General features: G+C 61.4%; 5 protein-coding genes across 25 annotated transcripts; 3 read left to right on the top strand and 2 right to left on the bottom strand.

Moving 5' to 3' along the window:
- Position 1: 1 nt before the first annotated feature.
- Positions 2-5,543, bottom strand: NUBP2 (NUBP iron-sulfur cluster assembly factor 2, cytosolic). Of its 4 annotated transcripts, none has more exons than XM_059692683.1 (7): positions 5,393-5,543; positions 2,722-2,840; positions 2,374-2,572; positions 1,320-1,474; positions 1,091-1,201; positions 865-934; positions 2-288 (listed from the first exon to the last, which is right to left on the bottom strand). In XM_059692683.1, exons 1-7 carry the CDS (start codon positions 5,406-5,408, stop codon positions 146-148), a joined length of 813 nt encoding a protein of 270 aa, XP_059548666.1. In that variant the 5' UTR covers positions 5,409-5,543; the 3' UTR covers positions 2-145. The 4 variants fall into 4 exon arrangements, with proteins under 4 accessions (XP_059548666.1, XP_059548669.1, XP_059548667.1 ...); XM_059692686.1 differs by lacking the exon at positions 5,393-5,543 and adding an exon at positions 5,238-5,386; XM_059692684.1 differs by lacking the exon at positions 5,393-5,543 and adding an exon at positions 3,663-3,803.
- An 82-nt stretch (positions 5,544-5,625) lies between these two features.
- On the top strand, positions 5,626-11,863 carry SPSB3 (splA/ryanodine receptor domain and SOCS box containing 3). 13 transcript variants are annotated; one of them, XM_059692674.1, is made up of 7 exons: positions 5,628-5,899; positions 7,144-7,281; positions 9,880-10,060; positions 10,232-10,419; positions 10,504-10,606; positions 10,685-10,810; positions 11,069-11,863. In XM_059692674.1, the coding sequence occupies exons 1-7, from the start codon at positions 5,807-5,809 to the stop codon at positions 11,407-11,409; spliced, it is 1,170 nt and encodes a 389-aa protein (XP_059548657.1). In that variant the 5' UTR covers positions 5,628-5,806; the 3' UTR covers positions 11,410-11,863. The 13 variants fall into 13 exon arrangements, with proteins under 13 accessions (XP_059548663.1, XP_059548657.1, XP_059548661.1 ...); XM_059692676.1 differs by lacking the exon at positions 5,628-5,899 and adding an exon at positions 6,865-6,974; XM_059692680.1 differs by having other exon boundaries at positions 5,626-5,899; positions 9,885-10,060; positions 10,232-10,606.
- EME2 (essential meiotic structure-specific endonuclease subunit 2) lies at positions 10,243-15,554 on the bottom strand. 5 transcript variants are annotated; one of them, XM_059692664.1, is made up of 8 exons: positions 15,200-15,554; positions 14,737-14,873; positions 14,243-14,335; positions 13,413-13,570; positions 13,205-13,298; positions 12,943-13,058; positions 12,588-12,777; positions 10,243-12,511 (listed from the first exon to the last, which is right to left on the bottom strand). In XM_059692664.1, the coding sequence occupies exons 1-8, from the start codon at positions 15,552-15,554 to the stop codon at positions 12,341-12,343; spliced, it is 1,314 nt and encodes a 437-aa protein (XP_059548647.1). In that variant the 3' UTR covers positions 10,243-12,340. The 5 variants fall into 5 exon arrangements, with proteins under 5 accessions (XP_059548647.1, XP_059548650.1, XP_059548648.1 ...); XM_059692667.1 differs by having other exon boundaries at positions 10,243-11,826; XM_059692665.1 differs by having other exon boundaries at positions 13,479-13,570.
- MRPS34 (mitochondrial ribosomal protein S34) lies at positions 15,553-16,861 on the top strand. Its single transcript, XM_059692688.1, has 3 exons — positions 15,553-15,873; positions 16,008-16,050; positions 16,136-16,861. Exons 1-3 carry the CDS (start codon positions 15,553-15,555, stop codon positions 16,426-16,428), a joined length of 657 nt encoding a protein of 218 aa, XP_059548671.1. The 3' UTR covers positions 16,429-16,861.
- A 152-nt stretch (positions 16,862-17,013) lies between these two features.
- Positions 17,014-18,260, top strand: NME3 (NME/NM23 nucleoside diphosphate kinase 3). Of its 2 annotated transcripts, none has more exons than XM_059692690.1 (5): positions 17,014-17,199; positions 17,285-17,415; positions 17,506-17,607; positions 17,680-17,784; positions 17,895-18,260. In XM_059692690.1, the coding sequence occupies exons 1-5, from the start codon at positions 17,154-17,156 to the stop codon at positions 18,006-18,008; spliced, it is 498 nt and encodes a 165-aa protein (XP_059548673.1). In that variant the 5' UTR covers positions 17,014-17,153; the 3' UTR covers positions 18,009-18,260. The 2 variants fall into 2 exon arrangements, with proteins under 2 accessions (XP_059548673.1, XP_059548672.1); XM_059692689.1 differs by having other exon boundaries at positions 17,680-17,792.
- The last annotated feature ends 34 nt before the right edge of the window (positions 18,261-18,294 follow it).

Genomic DNA, 18,294 nt, shown 5'->3' with positions numbered 1-18,294 from the left:
GCCAAACGCCTCCCAAGGGCCCGGGCAGGGGGAGGTCCACACAGTGACAGCCCCACAGGCCAGCCCCGCAGGTTCCAGGAACCGCACCCAGGACCTCTGCTGAGTGTGAGCCGCAGCCCCACAGTGGCGCCAGGAGAGGCCTTGGTCAGGAGAGCTGGGCCGGTGTCTCCAAAACCTTCTGGGCTATGGCGGAGAGTGCTTGAAAGGCAGGGCTGTGGGGGAACTCTTGGATAAAGTCTCGGCCCTCCTCCAGGCTCCTCGTGAGCTTGGGGTCCAGGGGCACAGAGCCTGCGAGACAGAGGGAAGGGGAAAGGTGTTGAGCATGAGGCTGGGAGGCCCTGTCCACACACCTCCCTCGCACAGGCGCTGCTGTCAGGCTGCTTTAGCCCAGAGCGGACACCCATCAGCCTCACTCTGGCTGAGGTGCCTAGAAGGGCTTGAGCTCAATGTCTACCTTGACAGCCACCAGCCAACCCAGCAGGTCCAGCTCTGCTGCCTTGGACATTGCCCACTTGCAGAAAGTGCAAGGCAAGCACTGGGGACACGTGGCCACGCACACGTGTGTCCCCCACCCCCACCCATAAAGGCGCTCCCAGAGCAGAAGCCACTCCTCTGCTCTCCAGGGGGTTTCAGCAGGCACCAGCCTGGGCTGCCGCTCAGGGCCTGGGGGGGGGGGTACGCCTTTCCCTCAGGCCGTTTCTTTCCAGCTGGCCAGCAGTGATCAGCATTAGACATGAACTGATACCTGCAACTCAAGGAGGACAGGGGGACACGGCTACTGTCCTCCTCCCCCACCACGGGCAGTGGGCACAGGCAGGTGGGATCACCCGGAGCAGAGGCCAAGGGGAGCCCTGACCCGCTCACCTAGGAAGGGGACTCCGGCGTGTCTGGCCAGCTCCTCACCGCCTCCCCTGGAGAAGACGTTGGTGCACTCCTAGGACAGAGGCGCAGGGCCCACCTGAGGACTCTCTGCACTCAGGGAGTGGGGTCCAGGCCAGGGAACAGGATGGGGGCACAGCATCTTCTCCCCCCGCCACCCCCTCACCCCACAACCCACATGGGTAATGGCCCACAACTCCCCACGACTTACGGTGCAGTGTGGGCAGACAAAGCCGCTCATGTTCTCCACGATGCCGATCACGCGCAGCCCTGTCTTCCTACAGAAGGTCAGCTCCCGCCTCACATCCCCCACGGACACCGCCTAGCGACCAGGGACGAGCCAGAACAGGCCAATGGGAATCCTGAACACTCGACCAAGAAGAGCACACAGAGCAGGGAGGAGGGGGCACACTGGGAAATGGGACCACGCTCTGCAGTACCTGGGGCGTAGTGACCACGATGGCCCCCAGGGGGCTGTAGGGTCGGAGGGCTTCCACGGCAGCCATGTGCTCATCAGAGGTTCCTGGGGGCGTGTCCACAACCAGATAGTCCAGCTGTCCCCAGGCGACGTCAGACACAAACTGCTTTATCAGAGCTGCGGAGACCCAGGGAAGTCAGGTGGCTGGGGTCTCAAAAGGGGTCTCCCACACCCACTGCCTCCACCCGGCCTCCACGCTGCGCCTCAGAATGTGGGGGGATGCACAGTGCAGCAGGGAGGCACCTCTGTCCCTGTCCCCCACAAGCACCGCCATCTTCCCAGCTGCTGGGCCACCCTACTCTGCTAGACTTTGCTCAGGCCTCGGTAGACCCGCCTGGGGCACCTGTGCCCAGCCTTGGGGACACCTCAGCTTTCACAGCCCGAGAGAAGATGACCTGAGTGGAGCAGCCCCCGCCCTCCCCCCAATATACCTGCAGCCTCACTAGCGGGCTTATGCCACCTGCTGGTGCTGAGGCAGCAAAGCCCCATCTTGGTGCCCCTCTCCCACACCCAACACACACAGGGTGGGCTCAGGTCTGAGCATGCCCGCCCTTCCTGCCAAGGGAAAGGGGACTTCACAGCCGACAGCCACATAGCTGTCTCGCTCTCATGGCCTGCACCTGCCATCTGGACACCACCACCACGTCCAGGCATGACTGGTCACGGGAGCAGCAGGAGGCCCGTGGGGTGGGGAAGGCCAGCAGCGCCAGGCTCTTGTTCCGCCTTTTTTTAAGCAGATTTTAAAAAATATATTTTTATTGATTTCAGAGAGGAAGGGAGACAGAAATGTCAATGATGAGAATCATTGATTGGCTGCCTCCTGCACGCCCCCTGCTGGGGATCAAGCCCGCAACCTGGGCATGTGCGCTGGACAGAAATCAAACCTAGGACCCTTCAGTCCGTAGACTGATGCTCTATCCACTGAGCAAAACCAGGTAGGACTCTTGTTCGGCTTTTTAATTGAGCGCCAAGGGAGGCTGGAAGGCTGACAGTGCAGTCCCCTGCCTGGTCATTACCGTTCTTCTTGGGGCCTCTCCACACCACAGCTTCATCCGGCTTCTCCAGCAGGAAACCCACAGACATGAGAGAGACCTTCTGCTCTTGGTCCACGAAGACGGGCACCCAGCCACTGTCACACTGGTGCACGGCCCTGCCCTGTGCCCGGAGCATGCGGGGGATGCTGGGGCCACACAGGTCCACATCGAGGATCCCCACCTGCAAGGAGCCAGGATGTCTGCATGGCATGTAGGGGTCTCCCAAGGCAGGAAGAAAGCATGGCTTCCCTGTGTGTCTACCCAGAAGGGAAGGGGCAGGGGCGGCTCAGGAGGGGACAGGTGCTGTGGCTGAGGGCAGCAGGCGCTCACCTTCTTGCCTGCGTGACGCAGGGCCAGGGCCAGCTCGGTGGAGATGGTGCTTTTCCCGACGCCCCCCTTTCCCGAGAGGATGAGGACGATGTGCCGGACGCCAGACAGGTTTCCAGGCTCTGCTCAGAAGGATGCCAGTTAGTGAGGAGGCCCTTCACACAGGCGCTCTTCACTGTCACTCACTGGTCGCCAGGCTCCTCCTGTGTCCTGGGACCCGACCCCTGGGTTCCTCCAACGCTGCTGCTCCCACGCTTGCCTAAAATGACCCGCACTGCTCCTCTTTCTAGTGTGCACACGTGTAAGTGCACGCACACAGGCAATAAACCGAAGCATGCTGGCTCCCGGCTGATTCCAATGGAGACCAATGCAAACTGCGTTGTTACAGCCATGACACCTCTGTGCTTGGGCAGCTCCCACCCCGCTCCTAGGGCCCAGGTCTGATCTTCAGGCACCCAGCCCGCTCCTCGAGTCAGAGAAGCACTCAAGGCAGCCTTGGCCTCCGGTTCTCAGGAGGGACCCTTACAGCTCTGGGGACCCAGGGCAGCGGCAATCACGGGTGTGTGTGTGTGTGTGTGTGTGTCAATGTCCCCTGGCTGCCAGCCCAGCCTCAAGAAACCCTAGTACACAAGGGCAGAAGCATCCTGTGACTCCCACACAGGTCCTGAGACCAGAGTTGTCTCTGTGGACCCCTGTCGGCCGCCACTCTGACCCAGCTCCTCTTCCTAAAATGAGTCCCAAATGTCACCAAATAAATATTCACCAACTAACCCCTGTGCCCGGCACACACAGCCCTCAGACCCCCAGCAGTGACCCCCTGTTCTCGCTACAGCACCCTCAGGATCTCACCCTGCTTCCCGCAGCGGCTCTCTCCACCCGCCCCACATGCAGACGGGGCTCAACAATCAACACAGAAGTGCTGACGGTCCTTCCTCCTGACCCACCTCTCAAGGGCATGTTCAAAAGCCTGCACTTCCAAAGCCTCCCTAGGAGGCACTCAGAGGGCGCCTGCCCTGGCTGTCGGGCAGGTCCTTGTCACCAATGCATTCAAGTGCCTTTCCCTGATCCGCTCCCAGCACCTGGGGCTGGGACATCCCGGGCCTGGATCACTGCCTGCAAACACGAAGCCCCGACCCTAACTTCAGGTCACCCCTGTAGCAATTTAAAAGGTTAATTACTTAGCCCCGGCCAGTTTGGTTCAGTAGTTAGAACAGTAGTTAGAATGTTGGTCCTCGGACCTAAGGGTCAAGGGCTTGTACCTCGGTTGCTGGCTCAATCCCCAGCCAGGGGTCAGGGCACGTGCGGGAGGCAGCCAATCAATGTGTCTCTCACATTGATGTTTCTCTCCCCAGCACCCCCTCCCCCCCTCCCCCCACACACCTCCCTACCACTCTAAAAAATGAAAGGAAAAATATCCTTGGATGAGGAATTTTTTAAAAGGTTAATTACTGAAATTGTTTTAACATCAAAAGGTATTTGGGAGTCAACTTCACTGTTGCTGGGGTGGAGGGAAGGGCTCAGGTCTGGATCCTGGTTTAGCCAAGCTCCTAATCACCAGACTACTTTCCTCACTGGGGGGAGTGGGGAATTTTATCTGAGACCAGACAGGGCACTCATCAGATAACTGGATGGAGCTGAACTTCTCAGACAGCGATCCTTAGCGGTTAACCACAGAACCTTTCACCCCTAAGCAAGCTGAAGAGTTTATAAACAGACCATCAACCCAGTGCATTCACCTGGATGTGCGTGCCTAGCAGGTGTGAGAGGCTGTGCTGGAAGACGCAAGAAAAGCTGTATCTCCCCTCAGAAGAACGTGAGGAGCACCTTTACGGGTAAGTCAGGGTCAGCTTCATTCTTAAGCCCAACCAATGACGACAATTATTCGATACACTGGACAAGCCTGTCACTTCCTACATAAGGCATCTTTCTAGAAAGATACAAATTACAGGCCAGGCCTCTGGGCATACCCAGGTTCGACCTTTTGGATTTTTACCTGCATTTCCCCCTGGTTATAAAAGCAGCTAACTCTTTTAAAAATTGATCAATCTAGATCTTACCTTGTAGCAAAGCTGCCCTCATTCTAAAAACTCGCTTCAGATTTTTTCCTCTAGTGTTGTTTACAATCCGGCGGATGAATTGAGCTATTAAGAGCTTGGTGTCCAAGGTACCGGACCGGAGGTCTTTTAAAAGATAATGTGGCAACCCCCTAGTTATGAAAACCGACTTTGGTTAATCTGTGCAAATCTATGATACGGGCTTGTATCCGTCCAACAGAACTTTCATTTTTTCAAATATTAAGGTGTGGAAAGCTCAAATAAAACTTCCACCAATAACTAAAAGTATGTGATGTTCTGGTGTCTTTTTAGAACCCCACATTCAAACGACTTCTTCCTGTTTTCTGGGGGTATCACCAAATCAAAAAACGATGGCATAACCGGCAGTATTGTATTTTTAACGGCAGACAGCGCACGTGCTCCGAGTTCCCCTGACTTCACGCTCCCGAGCAGCGCGGCACTTACATGAACACTTGCAACTCGAGGACGTTACACTCATAAGTACACGTGCGTCTCCGTGGCCCTTACATTGCAAATAAGACGGTTCGCTAAACACCCAGGGTCGCGACCAACAGCTGCGGGCCGGCCTCTTCCCGCTCCCCGCGGGCCCGCAGACTCACCGGCCACCGCCTCCATCCCTCCCGCAGGTTGCCCGCCTCGCGGCCGCTTCCTCCGCTCCGTCCGCCTGCGGCCCGAGTGAAGAGCCTTCGGCCAATGGGCAGCTCGAGCCCGCCCCCTGGCTCTTCTTGATAGGCCCACTCACGCTCCTCTTAGCCAATTAGGTTGCAGAAAAGGTTACGCAAGTTCCGGCGCGGGCGACGTACCGGAGAGGAACCCACTTCCGTGTCAATGGTGGAGTGTAGGGCCGCCCCCCTAACTCGCCCCTCGTCCCGGGGGCGCGCGGCCTCGTCCCCGACCGCTTAGGATGCGGCCAGTGAGGACGCCGAGTCCGGCCTGACAGGTTCCGCAGCCCCTCGGCCAGCGGCGAGTGCCGAGCGCCCGACCTGGAGCGCCAGCCGCGGGCTGCCCGGCCGATGCGTTGCGGGGGGCGGGGATTGTTTACGTCTCGCTCTGGAGCGGAAAGTGGGTCACGGCCGCCGGCGGCGCGTGGCGGCGGAGCGGCTCAGGTGAGGGCGGGTGCGTCCGCGCCTTCCGACCCGCCCGGTTCGGGGCCCTGCGGGACCGCCGGCCGCGAGGCCCGGCCGCGCATTTGTTCCCGCGGGCGGCGCCGGGGCCCGGGCGGGCTGCCCCGCACCGTAGGCCCGCCGCGCAGCGCGGGGAGGATCCGCGGCACCGCCCGAATCTGAAATTAGTCAGAGGCTCCCCGCTTCGAGGCCGGGGACGGTCTCGTGGGCCGGTCACTTCGCGTGCATCGCGGGTCGCCCACTGAGCGCTGCAGACGCAGCGGATGGTGGCTGGGCCGGCCGACCGGAGCGGCGGCAGCGCTGGCTCGGACCGGCAGGTGAAGCCGCCGTGCGGGGGCCTGCTGGAGGGATGGGGTCTGGTTCTGCCGACGGCGCTCCCAGCCCGGAAAGCGGTGCCTGCGTTCATCCGCCGACGGGCTGGCCTGTGCCTGCCGGGGTCCCCGTGGGGGACAGTTCCTGCCCTGGAGACTTCGTTCCGGGGGAGAACTAGGCAGTAGATACTCATAGAAATCGAGACTGACTGTAAGTCGGCTACGGAAACAGAGCCAAGGAGGGGAGGGGAAGGCATTCCGGGCAAAGGGCAGGGAAGAGCTAGCAACTGGGACACGGCCACTGGAGAGGCACAGGGGAACCTGATAGGCTTTGGGGGATGTTGCCTTTTATCCTAAGAATGGTAATCCCTGAGGAGTGGTAAGATGTAAGGTTTGCTTGAAGTTTCGAGATTTGTGTTAAAAACAGCTTGGCTGTGAAGGGAGCAGAGTGTGTGGGGTGGGACTGGCCCTGCGGAGCTGGTGCGGGGAAGGAGGAAGTCGGGAGGGGGGTGAATGTTATGGTCTGGCATGAGGAACCCGGAGGCTGGAGATGCCATTTGTCAAACAACAGTGGAGGAGGAGCCAGGTGAGGTCTGAGGTGCCTGCGGGACATCCAGGCGCCCAGCTGGGTGCCTAGGCTGAGCTGAAGGCGGGACTGAGCTAGGCACTGGAGAGCCATGTGTGTCTGGACGGCTATTCACACACTCTACGTAGTGTTTATCAAGGTGCTTGGACACTGGAGTGAGGTAGGCGCTTGTGAGGCGAGGTCTGGAGCCTCAGTTTAGCACCATGTGGCTCACAAAATGCTCCCCCTTGAGGGGGATGTGGCCCAGCCAGCCACGTCCAGATGCAGGGGGTGTTGGGAGACCTTCGTATGCCAGGTGTTTCCTTTGCTCAGAACCTGTTTTCTTTCAGATCCTGTCCACCATGGCCAGGCGCCCGCGGAGCAGCAGAGCATGGCATTTTGTCCTGAGTGCAGCCCACCGCGACGCAGACGCCCGGGCCATGGCTCTGGCAGGGACCACTACCTGGGGCTATGACTCTGATGGGCAGGTAGGTGGGTACTGCTGGACTAAGAGTGGAGACCCCTCTGCAAGAAGCCCCCGAGGACAGAGGACAGTAGGACCCTACTGCTCACCCTGGGTTTACCCTGGTTAAGGACCCACATGGCCCTGGGGTGACAGGACCTCAGGGTAGATACCCCATTCCCCCTCTCTACACTTTCCGCTGAAGAGGGTGGCAGTTGGTTCTTTGGTCGGTTCATTCAACAGAATATCTCCATTCCATTTCTTATAACCATTTCTGAAGGTAGCTGTGGTTAACTCCATTGCACCCTCCTGGGCGGTTCCCCTGCCTGTACAGCTACGTGCTCTGTATGTGTGTGTGTGCATGTGAAACGATCTTTAGTCTTGGAAACCACAGTTCTTGTGCCTTCTCCCTCTCAGTTGTTCCCAAGTTGTGGTTGCAACAGCAGCTCAGCTGTTGCTCTCAGTGCAGGCTGCCTGGTGTACCTGAGGGCTCTGCAGCCAGAGGCTGGCTGTACGGACCCCGGGAACAGCTGAGCGGTGTGGCTTTTGTGCCCACTTCAGGCAGTGGTGGGAAATAGATTTCCAGTCATCTTCCAAAATCTCTTAGATGAGAGCAAGGGGTTGGCCCTGCCCTGAGTCACCTCCCCTGCTTCCTGCTGGGGTGATCTTTAGGTGACTTGTCTGTGCCATCACAGGCAGTCTGCATGTTTCCGTGGCTCAGCCAGGCATCCTGGGGAGAGTGGGTGGGCACCTCTCGTCCCTTGAGTGAGGGCAGCTAAGCCTTGTGGAACTGCCAGGCCCTGATGGAGAATTAAAAGTGACTGTTCTGAATGGACAGAGTCCTGGGAGTCTCCCCAAATCGCTGCCCTGGCCAGCAGCGTCCTGGCCTGCATTCCTCTCTCCCAGCTCCTGTCCTGGCCATGTGGCCTGGAACAGTCTGTTTTCCTGTGTCTGTCCCTCCCTCACTGGCTCATCACTCTGGGATGCAGGCCGTGTTGGGCGGCTGGGGTACAAGTGTTTGACACGTGCTTGCGTGCAGCCTGCCCCGTCACCTAATTGGCCTGGAGTATTTGTGTGGGCGAGCAGGTGGGCGTGTCACCTTGGCATCCTTGAAGGCTAAGCACACACCACCCTTCCCTCTGGCTTGCCGAGGGGCTGGGCCTGCCCCCTGCCCAGGTTGACCTCCAGGCCTTCGGCACTGAGGCCTGCGCTCCTGGCTGCTGCCTCTGGGAAGGGGGCTGCCTATGGCTGGCCGTGTGCCTGCCTTGGCTTTTGGGAGATCACCGTTCCTTGATAATGGGGTGATTTGGGCCTGCCTCGTCTCCTTTCTGGGGCTGTCTCTGATTGGGTTCAACCCTCTGAGTCTCCCCAGTTGGTTTATGAGCTTCTGCATGGGCCTCGGGTAGAATAGGAAGAAACAAGGACGAGGCTCTTCCCCTGCAGAGCTTGTTTTGGCTGGAGGAGTCAGAGCAACAGGACAGAGGGGACTGTCAGGAGCAGGTGAGGAGGAAGAGGACTCAGGAGGGCGGGCCAGAAAAGCCTCTTGGAGTGATATCTGAAAGCTGCCATCCCGGGGCAAAGAGCTCTCCCCCATGACAGGTGGGGGAAGAGGGGAGGGACCAGAGCAGGTAAGCTCTGATGGCGGTATGTGGGCTGCTTTGCAAAGGGTTTCAAGGAGGCAAGAGGAATACCCGGGGTGGAGGCTGGAGCCTAACCAGGACCCTTAGCCAACCCAAGAGGGCTGACAGAGCAGGCAGGCAGAGGCCTGGGATCCAGGAGGGCTGACAGAGCAGGCAGGCAGAGGCCTGGGGTCCCGGAGGGCTGACAGAGCAGGCAGGCAGAGGCCTGGGGTCCAGAGTCAAGGCAGATACCCAGAGGGGCCTGTGTGGCTTCAGAGCAGGAACAACTAGGTGCACAGAGCATCTCTTGCTGGCTTCCAGGAGAGGGTGGGTCAGCAGTTGCTAGAACCTGACCGGCTCAGCCTGGGATCAAGCCCAGGACCGAGCCCCTCAGGTAGAGGGACAGCCCCCTGTCCCTGCCCCCTGAATGTTTTCCTACTACAGAAGTTGGAAGCAGCATGAAACCCCTGGGCTCCTTAGGGCTCTGGGTTGGGGGTTAAGAACCACCTGTTGCAAGGATGATAAAGCCACTGCAGTCAGGAATGTGTGCCAGCACTACCACAGCCAGCTGCTGCCTGTGGGGAGACCCGGGCTTCAGTAGGGCACCAGTGGACTTTGCCAGGGCTCCCCTTCTTCAGGCCACCCTTGCTGGGGCCAGCTTACCCGTGATCTAGAAACTGTCTGCAGAACCATGGCCAAGCATATAGCATGCTGTGGGCTCATCAGTGCCTGGGCTCCCGGGCCCCCTTGGCTGTGTAGAAATGGGGGTGGCCTTTAAGCCCACTCTCGGGAACCCAGCAGCATGGTAGGCCCTCCCCATACCTGAGCCAGGTGTGCAGGGTCCCTCTGGGAGCACTGTAGAAGCGTGGTCCGGCGTGGCCCTTGGGAATCCCTTTGAGGCTAAACTTGGGGCATCAGCAGTTCCCCCATTGGCCTAAGATGGGTTCTGTGGCAGGTGGAGGGCAGAAGCACAGTAGGGGGAACAGCCTGCCCTTTTTTCTCAGCACAGTGACTCTGACTCTGACCCTGAGTACTCGTCCCTGCCAGCATCCATCCCCAGTGCTGTGCCTGTGACGGGTGAGTCCTTCTGCAACTGTGACAATCAGAGCGAGGCCTCCTTCTGCAGCAGCCTGCACACAGCGGCGCACCGGGGCAAGGACTGCCGCTGTGGGGAGGAAGATGAGTGTAAGTGCCTGGCGCGGGTCACTGGGCTTGCAGGGGCAGAGCGCTAGGCCAGATGAGGACGCAGCAGGGGTTCAAGAGACTACCCCAACCTGGCCTTTCCTCGCCTAGATCTTTTTTTAAACTTCTTTTATTAAGTTATTACATATGTGTCCTTATCCCCACTCCTCCTAGATTTTGAATGGGTCTGGGATGACTTGAATAAGTCCTCAGCCACCCTGCTGAGCTGTGACAACCGGAAGGTCAACTTCCATGTGGAGTACAGCTGCGGCACAGCGGCCATCCGAGGCACCAAGGAACTAGGGGAGGGGCAGCACTTCTGGGAGATCAAGATGACCTCACCTGTGTACGGCACTGATATGGTAAGTGACAGGCAGGGCTGTGCGGGGAGGAGCTCTGCTGGTGCCCTGGCCCCGGCCCCCCTCTGCCTGGCCTGTTGTCTCCAGATGGTGGGCATTGGGACGTCGGATGTGGACCTGGACAAGTACCACCACACGTTCTGCAGCCTGCTTGGCAGGGATGAGGACAGCTGGGGCCTCTCCTACACAGGTATGTGGGGCCCCTAAGGGCAGGCATGCTGGGGGGGCCCCAGACATAGGCTCACCCCTTGCCTCCTGCTGCCCCCAGGGCTCCTCCACCACAAGGGTGACAAGACGACCTTCTCCTCGCGGTTTGGCCAGGGCTCCATCATTGGCGTGCACCTGGATACCTGGCACGGGACACTGACCTTCTTTAAGAACAGGAAGTGCATAGGTGAGGGTGTCCAGGATCCCAGGGGAGACAAAGACCTGTGGGGCGTGGCTGCTACTGAGGTCCTGTAGGAAGCAGAGACGGGCCCAGGCTGAGGGGCCCTAAGGCTTCCCAAAAAGATATCCTTGAGGAAAGAAGCCCGAGGTCCCAGGGTCTCCAGAGGGTGGGACAGCACGAGGGCCACCCTAGTTGTCTCAGGAGGATGTCCACAGAATGGCTAAGCCCCCTCCTGGCCCAGGATTCAGGCTGTGCCCCCTCTAGGTGTGGCAGCCACAAAGCTGCAGAACAGGAAGTTCTATCCAATGGTGTGCTCCACCGCGGCCAAGAGCAGCATGAAGGTCATCCGCTCCTGTGCCAGCGCCACCTCCCTACAGTACCTGTGTTGCCACCGCCTGCGCCAGCTACGACCCAACTCTGGGGACACGCTTGAGGGCCTGCCCTTGCCACCTGGCCTCAAGCAGGTGCTACAAAACAAGCTGGGCTGGGTCCTGAGCATGAGCTGTGGCCACCACAAGTCCCCCACGCCCTCACCCAAAGCCACGGTCAGTCCCAGCAGCCCAGAGACCCGGCGCTGCCAGAGAAAACGCTGCCGAAGGACCTAACTTATTTTCCAATGAAACTGCCTCCTGAGGCGAGGACAGCATTTTCTCCATCCTTTCCCTCAGGCCATGCTCCAGAGTAACAGGAGAGGGAGGAGTTGGGCCAAGGTCTGTCTGGGCCGTCCCCCTGCCCTCAGAGGCTAGGTCAGGCCTTGCCACAAGTTCAGAAGCCGCAGGCCCTGGGATCCTGAGACCAGAACTGAATCCATCTGTTTCCTGTGCGGGGTATGGCAGCGGCTGCTTCTCTCCTTGGAGTCTCTTATGAGTGGCCACACCAGCTCTCTGGACTGAGTCTGCTGGCCTAGAGGCTGGAGGCTGTGGCCTCATCAGATGTCACCTTTGCTGTAGCTGCAGCCTCCGGGGACCTTGGGTTTGTCCTCACTTGCTTTGCATGTTGTCAGTTGTTCCTCCCGTCTGAGACTGAAACGATCGTAATAAACTCTGAGTTTATACCTAACGCCTCCATAGTGGTAGCATTAAAAGGAGTCCACATCAAGACCTTTTCTCCCATGGTCCTGGTTGTGTTGTAGTACCCTTGGGGAAGAGGCAGCCTGGCTCTTTTCTCCCTTGAGACTCTGTCTCACTTCTCTCTGAAGGTGCCACCCCCACGCCTCCAGGAGACTGGTGCATGCCCCCAGCAGGGACTTAGGTGCTACCCAACTCTCCCCGTCCCAGTTGGCCCCAGGCCTGCAGCCCGTGTGTGCAGGGCCTTGCCCCAGCCTCCAGCCCCACGTGCAGTTTCCTCTCCTGCTCATCGTTACCCAGAGCCTTTCCTCCACCTGCGCCTCCCCTGGGTTCAGACCTGGCCGAGCCTCCCCCGGCTGAGGGACAGCTGTGCTGGGTGAGCTCTCCTCCCCCCACCCCTTTGGTTTCTGGTCTCTTCCTTGTTGGGCTGCCTTCTGTTCAGTTTGTTGGTGGGAGAAGGCCCTGCAGGTCAGGAGCTCAGATCCAGCAGGAGGTCAGGGTTGGTGGAGGTCAGGAAGAGGCAGATGCGACGGGAAAGGTCAGGCCCCACCCTTCGGGGCCGAGCGCCTTCATCCACCTTCACGGGGAGATCAGCCAGGAGGGCCAGGCGCTCTTGATCAGTGCTGCAGGCCAAGTACGCCTAGGGCAGGCACAGGGATGAGCAGGGCAGGCCTCGGGGACCTGGCTCCTTGTCTGAGAGTCTAGGAGGGGCTCACCTGCTGCAGAAGGCGGGGAGAAGGGAAGGCAGTGACAACAGTATCAGCCACAGCCGGGCTGACTCGGTTGAACTGCCTAATCTGTCGCCACCAGGCCCCCCGAAGCCCTGTGCCACCTTTTGTCACACGCTCGCCTGCCATCCAGCGCCCAGCCGTGCAGAAGGAAAAGGTCCCGGACTCTTGGAACTGCCTGATGGGGAGAGAAAAGGGGGGTTTCTAGAGGCTTCAGCTCTCCTGACCACCCAGTCCCCCAGCTCAGCCCTCTGGCCTTAAGAGGCCCGGGAAGTACCACCCCTCCAGGTGTTCCTGTTAACACTCCCAATAGCAGCCACCAGCTGAAGTGGGGGTCACGCACTTGAAGGGGCGCTGGGCGAGGGCCTTAGTGAAGGCGCACACGTGCTGACTCAGCTCCTGCCAGGAGGCCACCAGCAACACATCCAGGTTTGCCCAGAGCTGCAGGAGCACCAGGGCCTGAGGGGGACACAAACCCATGAGGAGGGCTCCCCTGGGGGACACCTAGCTGAGACCAGCCTCACATGCCACCCTGAGATCACACCTCAGAGACCAGCCTGTCAGGGCCAAGGCCAACCACCTCATCCAACCTGCCCTGTCCTCACCTCCTCCACTTCAGGCCAGCCGACCGCCACCTCTGCACGGGCTACCCCTGGACTCTCTGGCTGCTGCATCTCCTGGGCGTTGGGCTGGTGAGACCTGAACAGAGGTGACTGTCCCTCCAGCTCCCCATATCCCATTGGTCCCACCCTCCTTGAGTTCTGCTTCCCCCATAGCCCACCCAAGGGAGGGGTTGAGCAGCCCCAGAGCTACCACGATCTTTTCCCTGAACTCCCCCACCCCAGCCGGGCCTGCTCAGGGTGTGAGGGTGACTGGTACCACAGGTAGGCATCCAGCCCGATGACAGCCAGGTGAAGGCAGGTGGGGCTCTCAGGAGAGGTCCAGGGCACTGAACAGGCTGGGCCACAGATCTGCAAGCCAAGAAGGTTTACCACCCCTGTTCCTTGGGGCTGCGGTAGGCAGGGCTCACCAGACTACTGCCAGTTTGCAGAAAGGAGAGCAAGAACAACCCAGTGGTGCTGGGAGGAGACTGGAGCAGACTTCCTCTGCCCAGTCAGCTTTCTTTAGAAAACCAGCTGTGTGCCTCTCAGGAGGTCAAGGGGACCTACAAAAGCCCCCATTCTTGGTCCACTCTGCATTCCAGCCTGGCAGCAGGTACTTGATAAATGCTGAACCTCAGGTAGAGGGTCTAACTAACCTAATGACCCTCTGGCACAAGCATCAGCTGAGCAGTCCCTATTGCTCCTTCAGCCAGGTGGGGTCTGGGCTGGTGGCTCTCATAGCTGGACTGCACAGCCAACTCGCAGCCCAAGTCCCCAGACCCTCTCTTACCAGTTCCCCACTTCTGGCTTCTGACTCTCCAGAGGGCCCTTGTTATCCTTGCTGCTGCCCTCTAGAAGCAGCTGTGGCTCCCGTCTGCTCCCAGGCCAAGAGCCCAGCTGTCTTCCCTCATCTCATTCACATCTTGGCTGCTGAACAGAGAGGAGCCCCAGCCCACTGCATGCCCTCTCAGCCCCTCTGTCCTTCATCAGGCCTGGCAGAACAGCACATCCAGGCTGGGAACCCAGCCCCCCTCCAAGCACCTGGGTCAGCTGGCAGACACCTTGCAGAAACTCCTCAGGCTCCAGCAACCGCAGAAGCTCCTGCTCACCCGCAGCCCACACTTCAGGAGGCACCTGCAGGGATACCCAGGGGTACTGCTGCTCATCCTCAGCCTCAAGTGTCCCAGGGCCTTGGCACGGGCAGTACAGTACCTTGAGGTTCATGGCCACAGGCAAGCGCCCATGCCCACAAAGATCTACAGAAGCCAAGGTGATCTCCTACCACCGCCAAGACCAGCCCTGGTCCATAGGGCCCGCAGGAGCCCTGACCACATTCCTCAGCACCAGATGAGTTCAGGCCCTGGACCCGGGTCTGCAACTGACCATTGTCGTGGCTTGGGCATCACCCACTCCGCATTCCCCATTCTGAGCTTATGTGCATGATTACAGCAACCCCTCATGAAATCACAGCGGCAAAACACCCAACCCAGGCCGCACTAGGTAAACGCTGGAAATGAGGCTGCTGGGGCACTCACACTGCAGGGGCAAGGTTCTGGCTTCACTCTGCTCCACCTGAGGCTCCGGGCGGGGCGCTGGGGCTCGATGTGGTACTCACAGCCCAGGGAGCCCAGGGCCTCCATCAGGATGTCAGCGCCAGCATCTTCCAGGATGGCTAGGGTGAGCGGGAGAGAAGCCGTCATTCCTCTCGCTCCACGTGAGGATGCTGCTCACAGCAGACCCGCAGCCTGGGCGGCGAATGACAAGCACACCGATGCTGCCGGCTCCAAGAGCGCCATGGGTCCAGCTCCCGGAATCTTTTCATCAAGCTCCCCAGCGGGAAAGCCGGCGCCAGTTCTTGGCCAAGAGGCGGCCTTGACAGAGGCCCCTCTCGCCCCGCAGTGGGTCGGGGCAACCTCCCAGCCATTAAGAGCTTCTAAAACCCAAGCTCCGGCCGAAGTGCGGCTTCTCCCGGGACACCTCCCCCGCCCTCGGGCGCACCTGGGTCCACGCGCACCGCCAGGCGCCGCAGTGCCTGCTTGGGCCGCAGCAGCCGCAGCGCCTCGGCCGCCGCTCTGCGCTTCTCCGCCGGGTCCCGGGCCCTCACGGCGGCCTCTGAGTCGGCTCCCGCGCCGACGGGGCCCTCAGTGTCCGAGTCCGAGATCTCCCAGGTCGTGGGCCGCCGCTGTCCCCGGCCCCGACACGAGCGCCCGACCCTGCGGGACCCAACCTTCTCCATAGCCTGCCCGGCCTCCTCCGCTTCCGGTCGCGCCCGGACGCTTTTGTACAGAACACCAGCCGCTTCCGGCGGCGGGCCGGCTTCGCGAAGCGCGGCGGGGAGGCGCGGGCAGGCCATGGGGCGCAAGAAGGTGCGGCCGCGGCTGATCGCCGAGCTGGCCCGCCGTGTGCGGGCCCTCCGCGAGCGACGGGAGCGGCCACGCGACTCACAGCTCTACGCCCTGGACTACGAGACGCTGACGCGGCCGTACTCGGGCCGCCGGCTGCCCGTGCGGGCCTGGGCGGACGTGCGCCGCGAAAGCCGCCTCCTGCAGCTGCTCGGCCGCCTCCCGTTCTTCGGCCTGGGCCGCCTGGTCACGCGCAAGTCCTGGCTGTGGCAGCACGACGAGCCGTGCTACTGGCGCCTCACGCGTGTCCGGCCGGACTACACGGCGCAGGTGCGTGTGCCCGCCCTCACCTTCCCGCTCCCGAGCGTCGCGGGGCAGCACCGTTTCCCTCACACACGGCGTTGCGTGTTGCTATCTGGGGGCGAGAGAGCTTGGTGAGCTGACCCCTCCCTGTTGCTTTGCAGAACCTGGACCATGGCAAGGCCTGGGGCATCCTGACCTTCAAAGGTAAGGCGTCATGGCCGGCCAGGGTGGCTGCTGGCAACAGACGGTTCCGCAAGTGTGTGCAATACACCCGCCCTTCTCTCCCCAGGAAAGACGGAGAGTGAGGCCCGGGAGATCGAACACACCATGTACCACGACTGGCGGCTGGTGCCCAAGCACGAGGAGGCGGCCTTCACCGCTTTCACGCCGGCGCCGGAGGACACCCTGCGCTCCGTGCCCTACCCGCCGCTGCTCCGGGCCATGATTCTGGCTGAGCGACGGAAGAATGGGGACCCCAGCACCGAGGAGCCGGTGCTGAATCTGGAGAGGGTCCCCATTGAGCCCTGGGACTACCCCGAGAAACAAGAGGCAAAGAAAAGGGCCAAGGGCACTCCTGTCTGAAATGCCAGAACCGGCAGTTTGTCTAGGGTGCAAGGCAGTGGGCACCATCCTGGTGAATCGGAATGTCTGTGTTGCTCCTGAGTCAGCCCCCGGGGACCTCCGTGGCTTTCCTGAGACCGCACTGAACAGAGGGGCGCCCGACCCCGCGCCGGTGTCTCTGTCCCTGTTCTCCAAACCCAGATCTGGCCGAGGGAGTGTTGGGAGAAGACCGACACCGTGGCGTGTGGTCCGGTGGAGGGTGGTGGTTTCTTTCGGTCTGGAGTGTGCACGGGACCCCCGCAGGAGGCCGCTGCTGGGGGAGAGCTGGCAGCAGCGGGGCTGCAGGCGTGGAGCCCCGGCGCGGGCACCTGTCACTTCCAGGTGGCATCCCTTTCCCATATGCGTTGCTTCAGCCAGGACCGAAGCTTGAGAGCGAATAAAGGCAAATGCAGCAGCCGGGTTGTGGCTTCTTCGCGTTTGGGTTGGGCTGTGTGCAGGAGCGCGGGGAGGGAAAGGTTGCCACCCTGGTGTCCTGGCCTGGTGGATGGGAAGGCGGGAGCGGACTGCGGTCGGTACAGACCTAGTTGTCCCCGGGTCCCGGGCTGGGCGTGGACTCCAGGCCCAGCTTCACTCTTCGCGGCTCCGGGAGGCCCGCACCAGGCGGGTGGGGCCGCGGCCCCTTTAAGCGCAGGCCCCGCCCCCCGCCCCCCCCCAGGCCGCGCTTCACTCCCGCTGCCGCCGCCATCATGATCTGCTTGGTGCTGACCATCTTCGCCAACTTATTCCCGGCGGGTAAGCAGCGGCCGGGCAGGGGGCCAGGCCGGGTGGGGACGGGCTCGGCCGGGCTGACGCGCGCCGCCGCCTCGCGGTCCCGCAGCCCGCGCCGGTGTCCATGAGCGCACCTTCCTGGCCGTGAAGCCCGACGGCGTGCAGCGGCGGCTCGTGGGCGAGATCGTGCAGCGCTTCGAGAGGAAGGGCTTCAAGCTGGTGGCTCTGAAGCTGGTGCAGGTGGGGCGGGGGCGCGGGGCGGGGGCGGGGGGTGGAGGGCGCGGGAGCCGGCGGCGCCTCTGAGCCGCGGCCCGACCCCCTCGTCCGCAGGCCTCGGAGGAGCTGCTGCGCGAGCACTACGCGGAGCTCCGAGAGCGCCCCTTCTTCGGCCGCCTGGTCAAGTACATGGGCTCGGGGCCCGTGGTGGCCATGGTGAGTGCCGGGCCGGGCGGCGGCTGACCCCGCGCCGAGCCGCGCCCTGACCGGTGCCGACCCCGTCCCCAGGTGTGGCAGGGCCTGGACGTTGTGCGCATCTCCCGGGCGCTAATCGGGGCCACAGACCCAGCGGATGCTCCGCCCGGCACGGTCCGCGGAGATTTCTGCATCGAGGTTGGCAAGTAAGGCCGGCCCTGGCCCCGGGGACATTGCTACCCCCTCCCGACCCCCCAGCAGGGCTTCGTGGGGCCCCTGGCCGCACTCAGGGCGCCTTTCCCGCGCAGGAATGTGATTCACGGCAGCGACTCCGTGGAGAGTGCCCGCCGAGAGATCGCGCTCTGGTTCAGCCCCAACGAGCTGCTCTGCTGGGAGGACAGCGCCGAGCGCTGGCTGTATGAGTAACGGCGGGGACCCGAGCTGAGCACCCCGGGCCGCAATAGGTGTGGGTGACTTCGCACCCTCCAGGCCCCTGCGGTGGGGCTCAGGACACCCCGTGGCAGGGTGGACAGCCCCCTTCGGACCTCCAAGAGGACAGGTGGGTCTGCCCCAAACATTGGCGGCAGTGTGTAGTGCGCCTGGAAATGCACCAGAGCGGAGGCCTGGCGCTCAGCTCGGTCCAGCGTTTCTTTTTATAATAAACTGAAGAAAACGCTTGTGCTCACACTGGTTTGGGTTCAGGGACAC

This window comes from Myotis daubentonii, chromosome 4, assembly GCF_963259705.1.
Source record: "Myotis daubentonii chromosome 4, mMyoDau2.1, whole genome shotgun sequence".
Lineage (NCBI taxonomy): Eukaryota > Metazoa > Chordata > Mammalia > Chiroptera > Vespertilionidae > Myotis > Myotis daubentonii.
The sequence above is the reverse complement of the archived record's forward strand: the minus strand, read 5'-3'. Positions and strand labels throughout refer to the sequence as shown.